General features: G+C 49.7%; 1 protein-coding gene across 2 annotated transcripts in view; it reads left to right on the top strand.

The window, feature by feature from the left end:
* Positions 1-8,952: 8,952 nt before the first annotated feature.
* Positions 8,953-17,952, top strand: part of LOC121321682 (LIM domain-binding protein 1) — a 29,606-nt gene continuing 20,606 nt past the window's right edge. The window contains exon 1 of one of the 2 annotated variants that reach the window (XM_041260674.1): positions 8,953-9,148. In XM_041260674.1, coding sequence (XP_041116608.1) covers positions 9,124-9,148 — 25 coding nt within the window. In that variant the 5' untranslated portion in view covers positions 8,953-9,123. The remainder of the gene's footprint in view (positions 9,149-17,952) is intronic. The other variant, XM_041260672.1, reaches the window with a different exon arrangement.

Genomic DNA, 17,952 nt, shown 5'->3' with positions numbered 1-17,952 from the left:
CAAGCGGAGCCGCAAACACGTGGTACTGCCGGCGATCACTCACCGCGGTCAGAGGTTACACCCGCCCACACCATGTGGGCAAGGCTAGGCGGGCGTCATCTTTTTTTATTTAGCGTCAGTCCAAAAAAATAATAATTCGCAATAATACAATATACAAACGGTACATGTTAAAAATATGAGTAAATATAGTGATGTATTAAACAGACGTGTTTGACGTAGGAAAACACATAGGAGTGATTTTTAATGTTAGCTATTCTCACTGTATTTGTATTGGAAATAAAGGTAGCGTTCCACATTTCCAACACACACATAGTTCCAGTGCGCACACATTTTGTCATTACCGACGGCGAACTTGAGACTTTTATGTAAAACAAAAGAAAATATCTTAAATCACGTGGACATCTCACACGTGATGTGATTTCAGGGTACTCAATTGTGTTACACCCATCTGTAATGACATCATCGATCAACAAGTCATTCAGAACACGAAACGGAGATGCACGATACAAACAGGCTTTTCTGCTTGTGTTAAAAACTCCGAGGGCTGCAAGTTTCACCAACCCCGGTTACCACTAATCTAATACCCATTGTAACATTGGGTAATCCAAGATCAATGCTAATTCGGGTCTGTCAAACCGATCATGAGATCTGGTGTATGCAGTGCAGCGCGCACTGTAACACAGCCACATTCCCACAATGAACCCCTCAGTGCAGCGCGCACTGTAACACAGCCACACTCCCACAATGAACCCCTCAGTGCAGCGCGCACTGTAACACAGCCACACTCCCACAATGAACCCCTCAGTGCAGCGCGCACTGTAACACAGCCACACTCCCACAATGAACCCCTCAGTGCAGCGCGCACTGTAACACAGCCACATTCCCACAATGAACCCCTCAGTGCAGCGCGCACTGTAACACAGCCACATTCCCACAATGAACCCCTCAGTGCAGCGCAAACTGTAACACAGCCACACTCCCACAATGAACCCCTCAGTGCAGCGCAAACTGTAACACAGCCACACTCCCACAATGAACCCCTCAGTGCAGCGCGCACTGTAACACAGCCACACTCCCACAATGAACCCCTCAGTGCAGCGCAAACTGTAACACAGCCACACTCCCACAATGAACCCCTCAGTGCAGCGCAAACTGTAACACAGCCACACTCCCACAATGAACCCCTCAGTGCAGCGCGCACTGTAACACAGCCACATTCCCACAATGAACCCCTCAGTGCAGCGCGCACTGTAACACAGCCACATTCCCACAATGAACCCCTCAGTGCAGCGCAAACTGTAACACAGCCACATTCCCACAATGAACCCCTCAGTGCAGCGCAAACTGTAACACAGCCACATTCCCACAATGAACCCCTCAGTGCAGCGCAAACTGTAACACAGCCACATTCCCACAATGAACCCCTCAGTGCAGCGCGCACTGTAACACAGCCACATTCCCACAATGAACCCCTCAGTGCAGCGCAAACTGTAACACAGCCACACTCCCACAATGAACCCCTCAGTGCAGCGCGCACTGTAACACAGCCACATTCCCACAATGAACCCCTCAGTGCAGCGCGCACTGTAACACAGCCACATTCCCACAATGAACCCCTCAGTGCAGCGCAAACTGTAACACAGCCACATTCCCACAATGAACCCCTCAGTGCAGCGCGCACTGTAACACAGCCACACTCCCACAATGAACCCCTCAGTGCAGCGCAAACTGTAACACAGCCACATTCCCACAATGAACCCCTCAGTGCAGCGCAAACTGTAACACAGCCACACTCCCACAATGAACCCCTCAGTGCAGCGCGCACTGTAACACAGCCACATTCCCACAATGAACCCCTCAGTGCAGCGCAAACTGTAACACAGCCACACTCCCACAATGAACCCCTCAGTGCAGCGCAAACTGTAACACAGCCACACTCCCACAATGAACCCCTCAGTGCAGCGCAAACTGTAACACAGCCACACTCCCACAATGAACCCCTCAGTGCAGCGCAAACTGTAACACAGCCACATTCCCACAATGAACCCCTCAGTGCAGCGCAAACTGTAACACAGCCACACTCCCACAATGAACCCCTCAGTGCAGCGCGCACTGTAACACAGCCACACTCCCACAATGAACCCCTCAGTGCAGCGCGAACTGTAACACAGCCACACTCCCACAATGAACCCCTCAGTGCAGCGCAAACTGTAACACAGCCACACTCCCACAATGAACCCCTCAGTGCAGCGCACACTGTAACACAGCCACACTCCCACAATGAACCCCTCAGTGCAGCGCAAACTGTAACACAGCCACACTCCCACAATGAACCCCTCAGTGCAGCGCGCACTGTAACACAGCCACATTCCCACAATGAACCCCTCAGTGCAGCGCGCACTGTAACACAGCCACATTCCCACAATGAACCCCTCAGTGCAGCGCGCACTGTAACACAGCCACACTCCCACAATGAACCCCTCAGTGCAGCGCGCACTGTAACACAGCCACACTCCCACAATGAACCCCTCAGTGCAGCGCGCACTGTAACACAGCCACACTCCCACAATGAACCCCTCAGTGCAGCGCGCACTGTAACACAGCCACATTCCCACAATGAACCCCTCAGTGCAGCGCGCACTGTAACACAGCCACATTCCCACAATGAACCCCTCAGTGCAGCGCGCACTGTAACACAGCCACACTCCCACAATGAACCCCTCAGTGCAGCGCAAACTGTAACACAGCCACATTCCCACAATGAACCCCTCAGTGCAGCGCGCACTGTAACACAGCCACATTCCCACAATGAACCCCTCAGTGCAGCGCGCACTGTAACACAGCCACACTCCCACAATGAACCCCTCAGTGCAGCGCGCACTGTAACACAGCCACACTCCCACAATGAACCCCTCAGTGCAGCGCGCACTGTAACACAGCCACACTCCCACAATGAACCCCTCAGTGCAGCGCGCACTGTAACACAGCCACATTCCCACAATGAACCCCTCAGTGCAGCGCAAACTGTAACACAGCCACATTCCCACAATGAACCCCTCAGTGCAGCGCGAACTGTAACACAGCCACATTCCCACAATGAACCCCTCAGTGCAGCGCAAACTGTAACACAGCCGCATTCCCACAATGAACCCCTCAGTGCAGCGTGCACTGTAACACAGCCACATTCCCACAATGAACCCCTCAGTGCAGCGCAAACTGTAACACAGCCGCACTCCCACAATGAACCCCTCAGTGCAGCGTGCACTGTAACACAGCCGCATTCCCACAATGAACCCCTCAGTGCAGCGCAAACTGTAACACAGCCACATTCCCACAATGAACCCCTCAGTGCAGCGCAAACTGTAACACAGCCACATTCCCACAATGAACCCCTCAGTGCAGCGCGCACTGTAACACAGCCACACTCCCACAATGAACCCCTCAGTGCAGCGCAAACTGTAACACAGCCACATTCCCACAATGAACCCCTCAGTGCAGCGCAAACTGTAACACAGCCACATTCCCACAATGAACCCCTCAGTGCAGCGCGCACTGTAACACAGCCACATTCCCACAATGAACCCCTCAGTGCAGCGCAAACTGTAACACAGCCACATCCCACAATGAACCCCTCAGTGCAGCGCGCACTGTAACACAGCCACACTCCCACAATGAACCCCTCAGTGCAGCGCAAACTGTAACACAGCCACACACCCACAATGAACCCCTCAGTGCAGCGCAAACTGTAACACAGCCACATTCCCACAATGAACCCCTCAGTGCAGCGCAAACTGTAACACAGCCACACTCCCACAATGAACCCCTCAGTGCAGCGCGCACTGTAACACAGCCACACTCCCACAATGAACCCCTCAGTGCAGCGCAAACTGTAACACAGCCACACTCCCACAATGAACCCCTCAGTGCAGCGCAAACTGTAACACAGCCACACTCCCACAATGAACCCCTCAGTGCAGCGCGCACTGTAACACAGCCACATTCCCACAATGAACCCCTCAGTGCAGCGCGCACTGTAACACAGCCACATTCCCACAATGAACCCCTCAGTGCAGCGCGCACTGTAACACAGCCACACTCCCACAATGAACCCCTCAGTGCAGCGCGCACTGTAACACAGCCACACTCCCACAATGAACCCCTCAGTGCAGCGCGCACTGTAACACAGCCACACTCCCACAATGAACCCCTCAGTGCAGCGCGCACTGTAACACAGCCACATTCCCACAATGAACCCCTCAGTGCAGCGCGCACTGTAACACAGCCACATTCCCACAATGAACCCCTCAGTGCAGCGCGCACTGTAACACAGCCGCATTCCCACAATGAACCCCTCAGTGCAGCGCGCACTGTAACACAGCCACATTCCCACAATGAACCCCTCAGTGCAGCGCAAACTGTAACACAGCCACATTCCCACAATGAACCCCTCAGTGCAGCGCGCACTGTAACACAGCCACATTCCCACAATGAACCCCTCAGTGCAGCGCAAACTGTAACACAGCCACACACCCACAATGAACCCCTCAGTGCAGCGCAAACTGTAACACAGCCACACTCCCACAATGAACCCCTCAGTGCAGCGCAAACTGTAACACAGCCACACTCCCACAATGAACCCCTCAGTGCAGCGCGCACTGTAACACAGCCACACTCCCACAATGAACCCCTCAGTGCAGCGCGAACTGTAACACAGCCACATTCCCACAATGAACCCCTCAGTGCAGCGCGCACTGTAACACAGCCACACTCCCACAATGAACCCCTCAGTGCAGCGCGCACTGTAACACAGCCGCACTCCCACAATGAACCCCTCAGCGCAGCGCGCACTGTAACACAGCCACACTCCCACAATGAACCCCTCAGTGCAGCGCGCACTGTAACACAGCCACATTCCCACAATGAACCCCTCAGTGCAGCGCAAACTGTAACACAGCCACATTCCCACAATGAACCCCTCAGTGCAGCGCAAACTGTAACACAGCCACATTCCCACAATGAACCCCTCAGTGCAGCGCAAACTGTAACACAGCCACATTCCCACAATGAACCCCTCAGTGCAGCGCGCACTGTAACACAGCCACACTCCCACAATGAACCCCTCAGTGCAGCGCAAACTGTAACACAGCCACACTCCCACAATGAACCCCTCAGTGCAGCGCGCACTGTAACACAGCCACACTCCCACAATGAACCCCTCAGTGCAGCGCGCACTGTAACACAGCCACATTCCCACAATGAACCCCTCAGTGCAGCGCAAACTGTAACACAGCCACACTCCCACAATGAACCCCTCAGTGCAGCGCGCACTGTAACACAGCCACACTCCCACAATGAACCCCTCAGTGCAGCGCGCACTGTAACACAGCCACACTCCCACAATGAACCCCTCAGTGCAGCGCGCACTGTAACACAGCCACACTCCCACAATGAACCCCTCAGTGCAGCGCAAACGTAGTTAACCAGAATTCCGGACACGTCTCCGGAACTGGGTACCCAAGGGCACCGTCTCTGCCCGGCTAACAAGGTCACAGTTCTAACACAGCCATATTCCCACATTCCCACAATGCTATGAAGCTCAAATTTATTAAATAGTGCAATTGAAGCCGACTTTATTATTATAACACATATATAACCCATTCCAGTAGAATTTTACACTGGGACAGTCAGAAGATGAAGGTGAGGTGTTATACTGTGTTTCACATGGTTTCACAAGAACTTGTACAACCTGTCTACAGTATTAACCAGGAGAGACACTGTCTGGCGGTGCGCATTACAAAATGACCACAACAGAAATAAATGATAAACTCCAATCCTGCTGGATCGAAGATGCGATTTAACGATTCTGTGTAACAACCCATTTTTGATACCTCTTGTTTAAACCGATTATTGAAAAACGTATATGAATTAATTGTGCAGGTATTTTGCATTGACTATCAAGTCACAGCAGTGTAACTCCAGCTTTTCTTCAAACTTGGCTGTACTCTAGTAGTCATTGCAAAACACCTGCAAAATGTGTTTTATTCCCATATGCAATCTAAACAAGAATAGCCTTTCTGGGCTCCAGGCACTCGGCCCTGTCTTAGCTCCGCCCATCTATGACATCATTGTCTTAATGCTGCAGAGGCTGACATGTCTGCAGAGACGGCGATTTTCAGTGTCAAGTGAGGACGCTTTTGTCCCCTTATTCATTCAACCCACAGTAAATTAAATATGCTATATTTTATAGTCTGCCAATTCATTTCCTTTTTAAAATTCAGTATCCTTTATATGTTTATTTAAATATTTCATATAAAAATGAAAAACAATGGCGTGAAAAACAAACATTTTGTAGCTTAAAGTAGCGTATTTTTATAACATAAAGTGCATTTTGTGTGTGTCTATATATATATTAGCTTAAAGAGCCAGCTGTTCTTAATATATATTAAATACCAATGCCTTCAATTTCTTTAAAAAAAAAAAAAAAAAAAAAACCTGCGTAGTATTGTGCCCACCATATTTGTGGGCAGCATCCTGTTCTTCGTACTTCACTGGACTTCAACATATAACATCAATGCAAAATAAAGGTCAGCCGCCATCTTTACTGTGGGACTATCTTTGCCGCGAAACAAACATGGGGTGGAGTCGAGTCTCTGTCTCGCAAAAGGGGCGTGACGAAAACCCGAAGCTTCTGACTCCACCTTTATCGCTGAGCAAAACAAGCTTACAGCAGCTGACGTCACGTGTAGTGACAGCTGGTTGTTATCGCATCCTCTCAAGGTTGGCGTTGAGGCGTTGCAAGTTCTGACTTGCTAATAAACTGGCAGCCAACATCTTGGCTACAGGACACTAAAGCCAGAGGCCAATTAAGGAGATCAAAAGATAAAGAATTATGTGTCTCAGCAGTGTGGAAAAAAGGGTTTTGCTTCCTGAGCTATAAGGTAAAACCTGCAAGTGTGTAGATTTGATGGCTTCCAGAGCCAGAACAGCACAGAGCTTCAATAAGTAACACGGAACCTCTCGTTGCCCATGGCTCCCAAAATGGCATTAGCATGCCCAGGGCTCCCAGAAAGGCATTAACATGCCCAGGGATCCCTGAATGGCATTAACATGCCCAGGGCTCCCAGAATGACGTTAGCATGCCTATGGCTCCCAGCATGCCATTAGCATGCCCATAGCTCCCAGAAAGGCATGTACATGCCCAGGGCTCTCAGAATGGCATTAGCATGCCCAGGGCTCTCAGAATGGTATTAGCGTGCCCAGGGCTCTCAGAATGGCATTAGTATGCCCAGGGCTCTCAGAATGGCATTAGCATGCCCAGGGCTCTCAGAATGGTATTAGCGTGCCCAGGGCTCTCAGAATGGTATTAGCGTGCCCAGGGCTCTCAGAATGGCATTAGCATGCCCAGGGCTCTCAGAATGGCATTAGCATGCCCAGGGCTCTCAGAATGGCATTAGCATGCCCAGGGCTCCCAGAATAGCATTAGCATGCCCAGGGCTCTCAGAATAGCATTAGCGTGCCCAGGGCTCTCAGAATGGCATTAGCGTGCCCAGGGCTCTCAGAATGGTATTAGCGTGCCCATGGCTCCCAGAATAGCATTAGCATGCCCAGGGCTCTCAGAATAGCATTAGCGTGCCCACGGCTCTCAGAATAGCATTAGCGTGCCCAGGGCTCTCAGAATAGCATTAGCAGATATTGTTTTGTACAAGAAAAGGAATAATGTTCTCAGAAACGCCTGGGCATTACAGGGTTAGTGTATGCAATGTAGTTTAAAGGGACTGGAAACAGTGCTTCCTATATCCAGTGTTGCAAGCTTGCGTTGTGTAAGCGTGATTAGGACACACCTGAAACACGCAGGTCCCTTCGAGTTCACTGAATTGTAGATCCGCGGAGCTGCAAGTTTTCACTCAGAATAATGCATCTCCTTGTGCCCTGCACCACTGCTCTGGTGTTGCCATGGCGATAGTGCCCTCTGGGTGCTGAAGAAGTTTTTAGACTGCATCCTGTTCATTCTGCTGGATTGGAAACCCGTGTCGCGCTTTCTATCTGTACAAGCCCAGGGTGGTCCAGCACCAGCACAGATATCAGGGCTGAGGGTTTAATACAGACCTTCTCACATTGCCTCTGGAAACAGTGCAACTGCTCACAGCGCATCAACAGCGTATATAACACAGTAAACCTAGTGCAAATGATGCAAAATAATGAAGTGTTTCTAAAGCCTGCTCTTTAGAATGATTCCTCGCTGCTTCCGGGTTTAAACGAGGATTGTTTAGAAACAAGGCCCCTGAAGGCTTAAACCAGCGCTCCAGCCCAGACTGTAACTGGGATAAAAGTGTGGGAGGGTGATGGCGTTGCTGGGACCTTGCATCACCCTTACCATGCAAAAATGTGCCACCAGTTTGGGGTGGCGGTCACCTTTGCCGTCCAGCTCAGCTTTCTAAGATAATCAAGAAACGAGACTGCTTTTAAAAAACTCACCCTGCAGTCAGAAGGGGTATTCAAATTCAAATTACAAAGGACTTCAATACAGAGTGATCAAGAGTGAAATGCAAGAGTGAGGACTGAGACCTCGCCACGCGCGAACATATAGAGAGAGAGAGAGAGAGAGAGAGAGAGAGAGAGAGAGAGAGAGAGAGAGAGAGAGATTAACAGTGTGAGGAAAAAAAGTCATAACCTTCATGCAAGAGCCAGAACGTGTTTCACGCTCAGAAGAGTGGCATGTGTGTTCGGCTGCACTAGTGCGTAATGGTACAGCTGAACACGGAATTCTCCCTGAGGATCCCACAGCACTGTGTGTATTTATTATTGAGAGACAGAGAAAAAATAGCGAGTACATCTTTAAAAAAAAAAAACTTCATCATATGGTTGTTATTCTCTGAAATATGTCTCCGGTCACTCTGATAGCCTCCTCTGTCTGTCTGTCTCATACTCTCCTCCCACCGGCGGTGCAATTTGCATATTAATGACTCACAGCGCAGCGAGCTGTACAGGAATATAATTCCTTCTTCCTGCTTCTCAGAACGCCCTTATTTCTTCATTTCTTCCCTGCTCAGAACAAACCCATGCTCGCACCGTGTGAAGCTGGCACAACCATTCCGTTCCGAGCAGGGCCAAGCATGTAAGAAGATGTCTGTAGGCTGCGCTTGCCCCGGTAAGAGCTGCTTTTCTGTTAATCCATGTGAAGTCAATTAGCTGCAACAACATTAGAGTGTTGCAAGGCATCGAGGCCTGCGGTTTGTGGTAGACTGCGCAGGAGAAGAACGTGGCGTTAGTTTCATTTTCAAAAGTATTTGTGTTTATTATATTTAAATTGTAAAGGAGAGAAACGGAAGATCCAACAAATCACACAATGTGTCGTTGTATTTGCTGCAAGGAGAGTGCTTTGAAGCCTGTATCCCGCCTAGTGTATCCTCCGTGTGTGGCCCCTCCACTGCACTGACAGCCAGCGCTGCTCACGGGAAAGTTGGCTGTTTAGTTGTTCCAAGTTTCTTCTTGCCTGTCAACTAAGAAAGACCATTTAAAACGAGGCCCGAGATGATAACATACAGAGGAAGAAAGTAAAGGTGTAGTTCTTCAGACGAGAGGCGCTGCAGCTGGGATAATAAAGGGCTTCTGAGGTTTGGCATTGCGATAAGAGCACGGGTTTCAGGCAGCCTGGCTCCCCGGCGCGCAGCTGCTTGCTGGAACGGGTTGCTTATGCGCGTGCCGTTTTAAAATGCAATGTTTTTCTTCTGCTGTGTAGCTTTGTGGTCGAGGTTTGATGCCACAGAAAGAGCTACACGGTGCTTGAGTCAGCAGAACCGTCCGTTTGTTAACGCAGGGGCTGTTATTATATTTGTTGTTGTTGCTGTTGTTATTATTATTGCGTTGCTTTTGAGAGCTTTGTTTTACAGCATTGCTTCTTTTGCTTTTTGCAAAGAGGTGTATGGGACTAAACATGCTGTATGGGGTTTAAAATAAAGGTGAACAGATTGAGCTGGCATGACATGGCTCTTGTGTTTGTGTGACGTGGTGACCAGCAGGGGGCTGCAATGGTGAGCTGCCACAACAGCCCTGTTTAGGGTTTCTAATGGGTTTTTTAATGATATATAACATACATGACTGAGCTGCCTCGACTTGCATCTTTTGTATAATATACTTCTACTATGCCATATAGAATTCCATTGCCTGTGTTTACTGCAAACCTTATACAAAACAAGCAGTCTGGTTGGTGTTTGTGCTTATTCTGAAAAAGTTGCTTTATCACCAACATATAAAGCACTTGTTTTTTTTAATGTTTTTCTAATGCAAGGATTTGGGTAGTAGCCAGCCTTTGACAAGACACAGCAGGCTTGAAAGTGTCAGCCACGTTCTGTTTTAATTGAGAGCAGCAATCTGCTTTGCAAACTCTTACTTAACCTTCTTAACCCTTCACTCTCCTGTTTCTTGCATGCAGGGTTTGTAATCGTTCGATATAAAGCATGATGCTGAGAGCCAAGTGCTGGGTATCTGAGGAGCAGTGAATTCAGACAGAGCTTGTGTAACGGGCAGTGTTGTGTGATGCACTGCTGTTCCGGATTCTGTCCTGTCGGAGATCAGATGAGGTTAAAAGCTCAAGAGGAATAGATGCAGTGCCTGCTCTTCCAGCCAGTCTCTCTGTGTCATGGATAGTGCCTGCTCTTCCAGCCAGTCTCTCTGTGTCATGGATAGTGCCTGCTCTTCCAGCCAGTCTCTCTGTGTCATGGATAGTGCCTGCTCTTCCAGCCAGTCTCTCTGTGTCATGGATAGTGCCTGCTCTTCCAGCCAGTCTCTCTGTGTCATGGATAGTGCCTGCTCTTCCAGCCAGTCTCTCTGTGTCATGGATAGTGCCTGCTCTTCCAGCCAGTCTCTCTGTGTCATGGATAGTGCCTGCTCTTCCAGCCAGTCTCTCTGTGTCATGGATAGTGCCTGCTCTTCCAGCCAGTCTCTCTGTGTCATGGATAGCTGGCTGGTATTAATCACAATATAGTCTCTGGCTGTGGCAATAGGGCAGTGCTGTGTGTATAATGGACACATGCACAGTAATCTACGAAAGCTGCGGGTCTGCACTGGTTTTAAAAATGATGCAAACATGGCTCAAGTATAAAAATGTTCCCTCCATTTGATTTTTATCTATTTGAAAGCGTTTCTGGCAGCTCCGCTGGTAAACAGGCCAATGTTTGGTGCATGACATTTGTTTAAAATCAACCCGATTATTTTCACAAGAGTACATTTTTTGTGAGTGTGGTCATGGAATTTTCCAGAGAATTCTGTCTAGTTTGATTATTCGTTTGTAGTAAACGAGACACTGGGGAAAGGCAGGGGGAGCCCAGCGCCACCTCTTCCAACCTCGTTTGTGTCTTCTGAACCTGTCCTGGGCTGAGATGGGTGTGCTGGAGGTGCTAGAGTTGTACCTTGATTAATATAACCCTTTAAATCTATGTTTTACAAATTCCCCTTTGGCTCACGCAAATGCACTGCCTGAGCGAGAGAGAGTACCATGTTTACAACAAACAAAAAATGATCCCGACACACAATTAGCAGTAGGGTTTTTATATAGCACCTTTCATAGTGGCCCACCATCACAATGTGCTTTACAGAGGCAGGCTGTGAACTGTGCATTACATGCAGAGTCACATACAATAGAACATTGATTTAACATCTCATCCACAGGACGGAGCACAAGGAGGTGAAGTGATTTGCTCAGGGTCACACACAGTGACTCAGTCAGTGGCAGAGGTGGGATTTGAACCTTCTGGTTACAAGCCCTGGACTTTAGCGACTGGACCACCCTGCCACCAAATGAATAATATTTTACTCTGTGCAGTATAACAGATCTCTCTCTCTCTCTCTCTCTCTATGTGTGTGTGTATATATATATATATATATATATATATATATATATATATATATATATATATATATATATATATATTTTTTTTTTTTTTTAGGGCTTATATTGTTTCTTCATTAAGGCGTTATTGTTTGCCTTTGTTATGGGTGTATTACTTCCTGCCACCTGTTGGTTGAATGTTGAAATTGTAATATTGAGCTACAGAAATCTTGAAATCATGAGTTAAGGAATGTTTGGTTTTTTTTTGGAAAAGATAGTATTGACTCAGTGTTAATCAGGTTACCTGAACAAACATGTACTGCAGTAGTACTACAACAAACCCCAGGGTCATGTTCTGTGTGGGAATGTCATGCTCTAACATTTTAGTAAAACTCAGTATAAGGCAAAATGTAGGACGCAGTAAAAAATTTTGAAAATGGTAAACAATCCTCTCTCTCTCTCTCTCACATTTCTGAAGGAGCTGTGCTTTTTCAAGCAGAAAGTCACATGTTTCCCTTGATTAGAGGGAAATTACTTCAAGCACTAAAAGGGAAACCAAACAAGAGGCAGTCTGTTTAATTGTGCACAGTTGCATTAGCTGTAGAGAGGCTCGCAGGAACAGAGGCACTGACTCAGGCTTCCCCTGTTCCAGACACAGCCCTGATGTTCGTCAGAGCAGGAGCCAAAACACTTTCCTTTAGATAATTAGAGGGCTAGCAGATGACTGTGCAGCTTGACTGAAGTCTAAGCAGAGAAGTTTCTTACTTTTTAAAATAAAAACTGGTTTGGGCTAATGTTCTACTAACCTCTGACCGTAGCTAAGAAGTCATTTGAGAAGTCCTAGCTGTCATGCACTTCATCTCTATCCGTGAGCTGTGTCAGTGTTGCTGTAGTAAAAGCAGCACATGCTAGTACTGGCTTGTATTCTCATTTAATGACAGCACAGTGTCCTTGCCTTGCCTTCCAGAAAACCGATTTGTGCTTCCCTTCCTATAACATTAACCCCATCACTGCCTTGGGGCTCAAAGAATCTTACTGGCTTCAAAACACGTCAGTCATTAGGGGAAGCAGCTGATTGGTTACTGACTGGAAAGGGGTGGGGTTCTATGTAAAATGAAGTGCAAGACTGTCTGATCTTTGCTGTAATTTAAAACATTCTAAGTGCTAACAGATCTGCTACAATTTCCAGTAAACCCTGGCCTGGCTTTTATTTGAGGAGATGGTCCACATCATTAAGCCACCGAGTCTACATGGGAGTTGCTGGGTCCCGTCCTAGAAAAGGTGTTTAATGCTGTCGGAAATATCAGCATTGCATTCTCAGTCATGTGATTAACATTTCAAATGGCAACAGGGTCTCAATAGGCATCGTGCTGCTTGGAAGGAACTCCACAGAGAAGCAAAATGATCTGCACAAGGGAAGCCTGCATCCTGAACAGAACTGCAGCCTCCACAAGCTGGAATTCATAGTCATGTTGCTGAGGCTTGAAGTAGACTACATAACAAAGTGATCTGATTTATGTTTCCTTTGAGACGCAAAGCAGAGCAAACCTGATTCTACACACGCGCTGCATCATGTTTACAGTCAATTGAACATGTGCTATATTTTGCTGTATAAGGGCCCTTCACTAATGGAGACAGACTTTCTGAAGGTTGGCTGCATGTACCCTTTCTCCCCACTAGATGGTACCAGAATCCTTAAACTGTGGCGTAGTATTGGTTCACAGTTTTCCAGAGCCATCTGTGCCTCAGTCTATGCTCGTCTGAACACATACATTTTAGCTCAGTGAACGGGTCGAGAGATAGTAAAGTGTGCTGTGGGTAACCACTCAGTAACAGAGGCTGTGGTGATTCCTGTATTCAGTGCGGTTTGTAAGACGCAGCACATGGAATCCACCTCCAGCTTACAGCACGCTTGTTTTTAGCAATGCAAATACGATAGTAACAAGTGTGCAGCAGTCTCACAAGAGACAGGAGTGAGGGGAGTGTGCAGCAGTCTCACAAGAGACAGGAGTGAGGGGAGTGTGCAGCAGTCTCACGGGAGTGAGGGGAGTGTGCAGCAGTCTCACGGGAGTGAGGAGTGTGCAGCAGTCTCACGGGAGTGAGGAGTGTGCAGCAGTCTCACGGGAGTGAGGGGAGTGTGCAGCAGTCTCACGGGAGTGAGGGGAGTGTGCAGCAGTCTCATGGGAGACAGGAGTGAGGGGAGTGTGCAGCAGTCTCACGGGAGTGAGGGGAGTGTGCAGCAGTCTCACGGGAGTGAGGGGAGTGTGCAGCAGTCTCACGGGAGTGAGGGGAGTGTGCAGTAGTCTCACGGGAGACAGGAGTGAGGGGAGTGTGCAGCAGTCTCACGGGAGTGAGGGGAGTGTGCAGCAGTCTCACGGGAGTGAGGGGAGTGTGCAGCAGTGTCATGGGAGACAGGAGTGAGGGGAGTGTGCAGCAGTCTCATGGGAGTGAGGGGAGTGTGCAGCAGTCTCATTGGAGACGGGAGTGAGGGGAGTGTGCAGCAGTCTCACAGGAGACAGGAGTGAGGGGAGTGTGCAGCAGTCTCACGGGAGACAGGAGTGAGGGGAGTGTGCAGCAGTCTCACGGGAGTGAGGGGAGTGTGCAGCAGTCTCACGGGAGTGAGGGGAGTGTGCAGCAGTCTCACGGGAGACAGGAGTGAGGGGAGTGTGCAGCAGTCTCACGGGAGTGAGGGGAGTGTGCAGCAGTGTCATGGGAGACAGGAGTGAGGGGAGTGTGCAGCAGTCTCACGGGAGTGAGGGGAGTGTGCAGCAGTCTCACGGGAGACAGGAGTGAGGGGAGTGTGCAGCAGTCTCACGGGAGTGAGGGGAGTGTGCAGCAGTCTCACGGGAGTGAGGGGAGTGTGCAGCAGTCTCACGGGAGTGAGGGGAGTGTGCAGCAGTCTCACGGGAGACAGGAGTGAGGGGAGTGTGCAGCAGTCTCACGGGAGTGAGGGGAGTGTGCAGCAGTCTCACGGGAGTGAGGGGAGTGTGCAGCAGTCTCACGGGAGTGAGGGGAGTGCGCAGCAGTCTCACGGGAGTGAGGGGAGTGCGCAGCAGTCTCACGGGAGTGAGGGGAGTGTGCAGCAGTCTCACGGGAGTGAGGGGAGTGTGCAGCAGTCTCACGGGAGTGAGGGGAGTGTGCAGCAGTCTCACGGGAGTGAGGGGAGTGTGCAGCAGTCTCACGGGAGACAGGAGTGAGGGGAGTGTGCAGCAGTCTCACGGGAGTGAGGGGAGTGTGCAGCAGTCTCACGGGAGTGAGGGGAGTGTGCAGCAGTCTCACGGGAGACAGGAGTGAGGGGAGTGTGCAGCAGTCTCACGGGAGTGAGGGGAGTGTGCAGCAGTCTCACGGGAGACAGGAGTGAGGGGAGTGTGCAGCAGTCTCACGGGAGTGAGGGGAGTGTGCAGCAGTCTCACAGGAGACAGGAGTGAGGGGAGTGTGCAGCAGTCTCACGGGAGTGAGGGGAGTGTGCAGCAGTGTCATGGGAGACAGGAGTGAGGGGAGTGTGCAGCAGTCTCACGGGAGTGAGGGGAGTGTGCAGCAGTCTCACGGGAGACAGGAGTGAGGGGAGTGTGCAGCAGTCTCACGGGAGTGAGGGGAGTGTGCAGCAGTCTCACGGGAGTGAGGGGAGTGTGCAGCAGTGTCATGGGAGACAGGAGTGAGGGGAGTGTGCAGCAGTCTCACGGGAGTGAGGGGAGTGTGCAGCAGTCTCACGGGAGACAGGAGTGAGGGGAGTGTGCAGCAGTCTCACGGGGAGTGAGGGGAGTGTGCAGCAGTCTCACAGGAGACAGGAGTGAGGGGAGTGTGCAGCAGTCTCACGGGAGTGAGGGGAGTGTGCAGCAGTCTCAGGGGAGTGTGCAGCAGTCTCACGGGAGTGAGGGGGGAGTGTGCAGCAGTCTCACGGGAGTGAGGGGAGTGTGCAGCAGTCTCACGGGAGACAGGAGTGAGGGGAGTGTGCAGCAGTCTCACGGGAGTGAGGGGAGTGTGCAGCAGTCTCACGGGAGACAGGAGTGAGGGGAGTGTGCAGCAGTCTCACGGGAGTGAGGGGAGTGTGCAGCAGTCTCACGGGAGACAGGAGTGAGGGGAGTGTGCAGCAGTCTCACGGGAGTGAGGGGAGTGTGCAGCAGTCTCACGGGAGTGAGGGGAGTGTGCAGCAGTCTCACGGGAGTGAGGGGGGTGTGCAGCAGTCTCACGGGAGACAGGAGTGAGGGGAGTGTGCAGCAGTCTCACGGGAGTGAGGGGGGTGTGCAGCAGTCTCACGGGAGTGAGGGGGGTGTGCAGCAGTCTCACGGGAGTGAGGGGAGTGTGCAGCAGTCTCACGGGAGTGAGGGGAGTGTGCAGCAGTCTCACGGGAGTGAGGGGAGTGTGCAGCAGTCTCACGGGAGTGAGGGGAGTGTGCAGCAGTCTCACGGGAGTGAGGGGAGTGTGCAGCAGTCTCACGGGAGTGAGGGGAGTGTGCAGCAGTCTCACGGGAGTGAGGGGAGTGTGCAGCAGTCTCACGGGAGTGAGGGGAGTGTGCAGCAGTCTCACGGGAGTGAGGGGGGTGTGCAGCAGTCTCACGGGAGTGAGGGGGGTGTGCAGCAGTCTCACAGGAGACAGGAGTGAGGGGAGTGTGCAGCAGTCTCACGGGAGATGGGGTGTGGGAGCTGACAGACGGAGAATGAGCAGATAAATAGACTCATATTAAAAGGTGTTGGTTTGAAATACCTGCCAGTTATTAGCTGTGCAATTCGTTGTTACTGTTTTCTTTTTTACACACACACACACAATGCTCCCCTCTGTAAGGCAGCCCCTTACACTGCGGAACAGGTTATAAGGCGGTATGGTCGTGGGCTCTCATTGACCCACAATGTCATTACACTAACACTAGTATTCTTGTTAGAAGACAGAACACAAACAGCATGGAATGAACACAAACGAGGCACTGCTCCAAGCGCAGTGGCTGAGCAATGTGTGAGTGGAAATAAATCTGGATTAGTATGATTTCAATCAAGGGCTGTGCCTCATAGCTGGCTATGGTCTTGTGTGTGTGTGTGTGTGTTTATACATATATATATATACACACACACACACACACACACACACACACAGAAGAGAAACACAAACACATTGAGAAACTGAAAACTCACTATTTTAATTGCTTTCAGGTAGACTGTTCTCTTTGCACATTTGACCTCAGCATTGCTATTCAAGGTCAAGTAATGCCAATCATTGCAAAGTATTTAGAAATGAAACGGTATGCTTGCTGTAACAGGCGCTTCTTCCAAACCGCACAATGAGAATGAATAGCAGCTACACAGCAAGTAAAATCTGTCACATCATTTCATTAGCTAGAACCCCTGTAACGGGCTGCATGTTGTTTTTTGACTCCTCTTAAAAGCAGACTTTTATCAAAGAATATAGATAAGCCAGATTAAAAGTGGTGAGTAGCAGCCCAGTATATTTATAAAAAACAAACAACAAAAGAGAAGTATATGGTGGACCAGCAGATGGGGTTCTGTTTAAAGTATCTACGTGTTTCCTGAAGCATGATGCACTGCACATGTGACAGCCTAGAGTCAGCTAGCATCAGAGCACAGTACTGTATGCTGAGCAGTGACCCTGCACAACAATGCAACCTCTTCATCCATGTAAAGGCAATGGGCATCGTGCAGGGAGAGACAGGGTTGTGTGTGTGTGTTCATTGGGAATGTGTTCCTTTAGGGGTGTGTGTGTTTTTGTGTATCTGTATTGCACGTCAGGGTTATGCTATACAGTATACAGTGTGTGTGTTCATTGGCAATGTGTTTCTATAGGTGTGTATCTGTATTGCACGTCAGGGTTATGCTATACAGTATACAGTGTGTGTGTGTTCATTGGGAATTGTTTCTATAGGTGTGTATCTGTATTGCACGTCAGGGTTATGCTATACGGTATACAGTGTGTGTGTTCATTGGGAATTGTTTCTATAGGTGTGTATCTGTATTGCACGTCAGGGTTATGCTATACAGTATACAGTGTGTGTGTTCATTGGCAATGTGTTTCTATAGGTAGTGTATCTGTATTGCACGTCAGGGTTATGCTATACAGTATACAGTGTGTGTGTTCATTGGCAATGTGTTTCTATAGGTGTGTATCTGTATTGCACA

This window comes from Polyodon spathula, chromosome 10 (genome assembly GCF_017654505.1).
Source record: "Polyodon spathula isolate WHYD16114869_AA chromosome 10, ASM1765450v1, whole genome shotgun sequence".
NCBI lineage: Eukaryota > Metazoa > Chordata > Actinopteri > Acipenseriformes > Polyodontidae > Polyodon > Polyodon spathula.
This window is presented reverse-complemented; position numbering and strand designations above follow the sequence as displayed.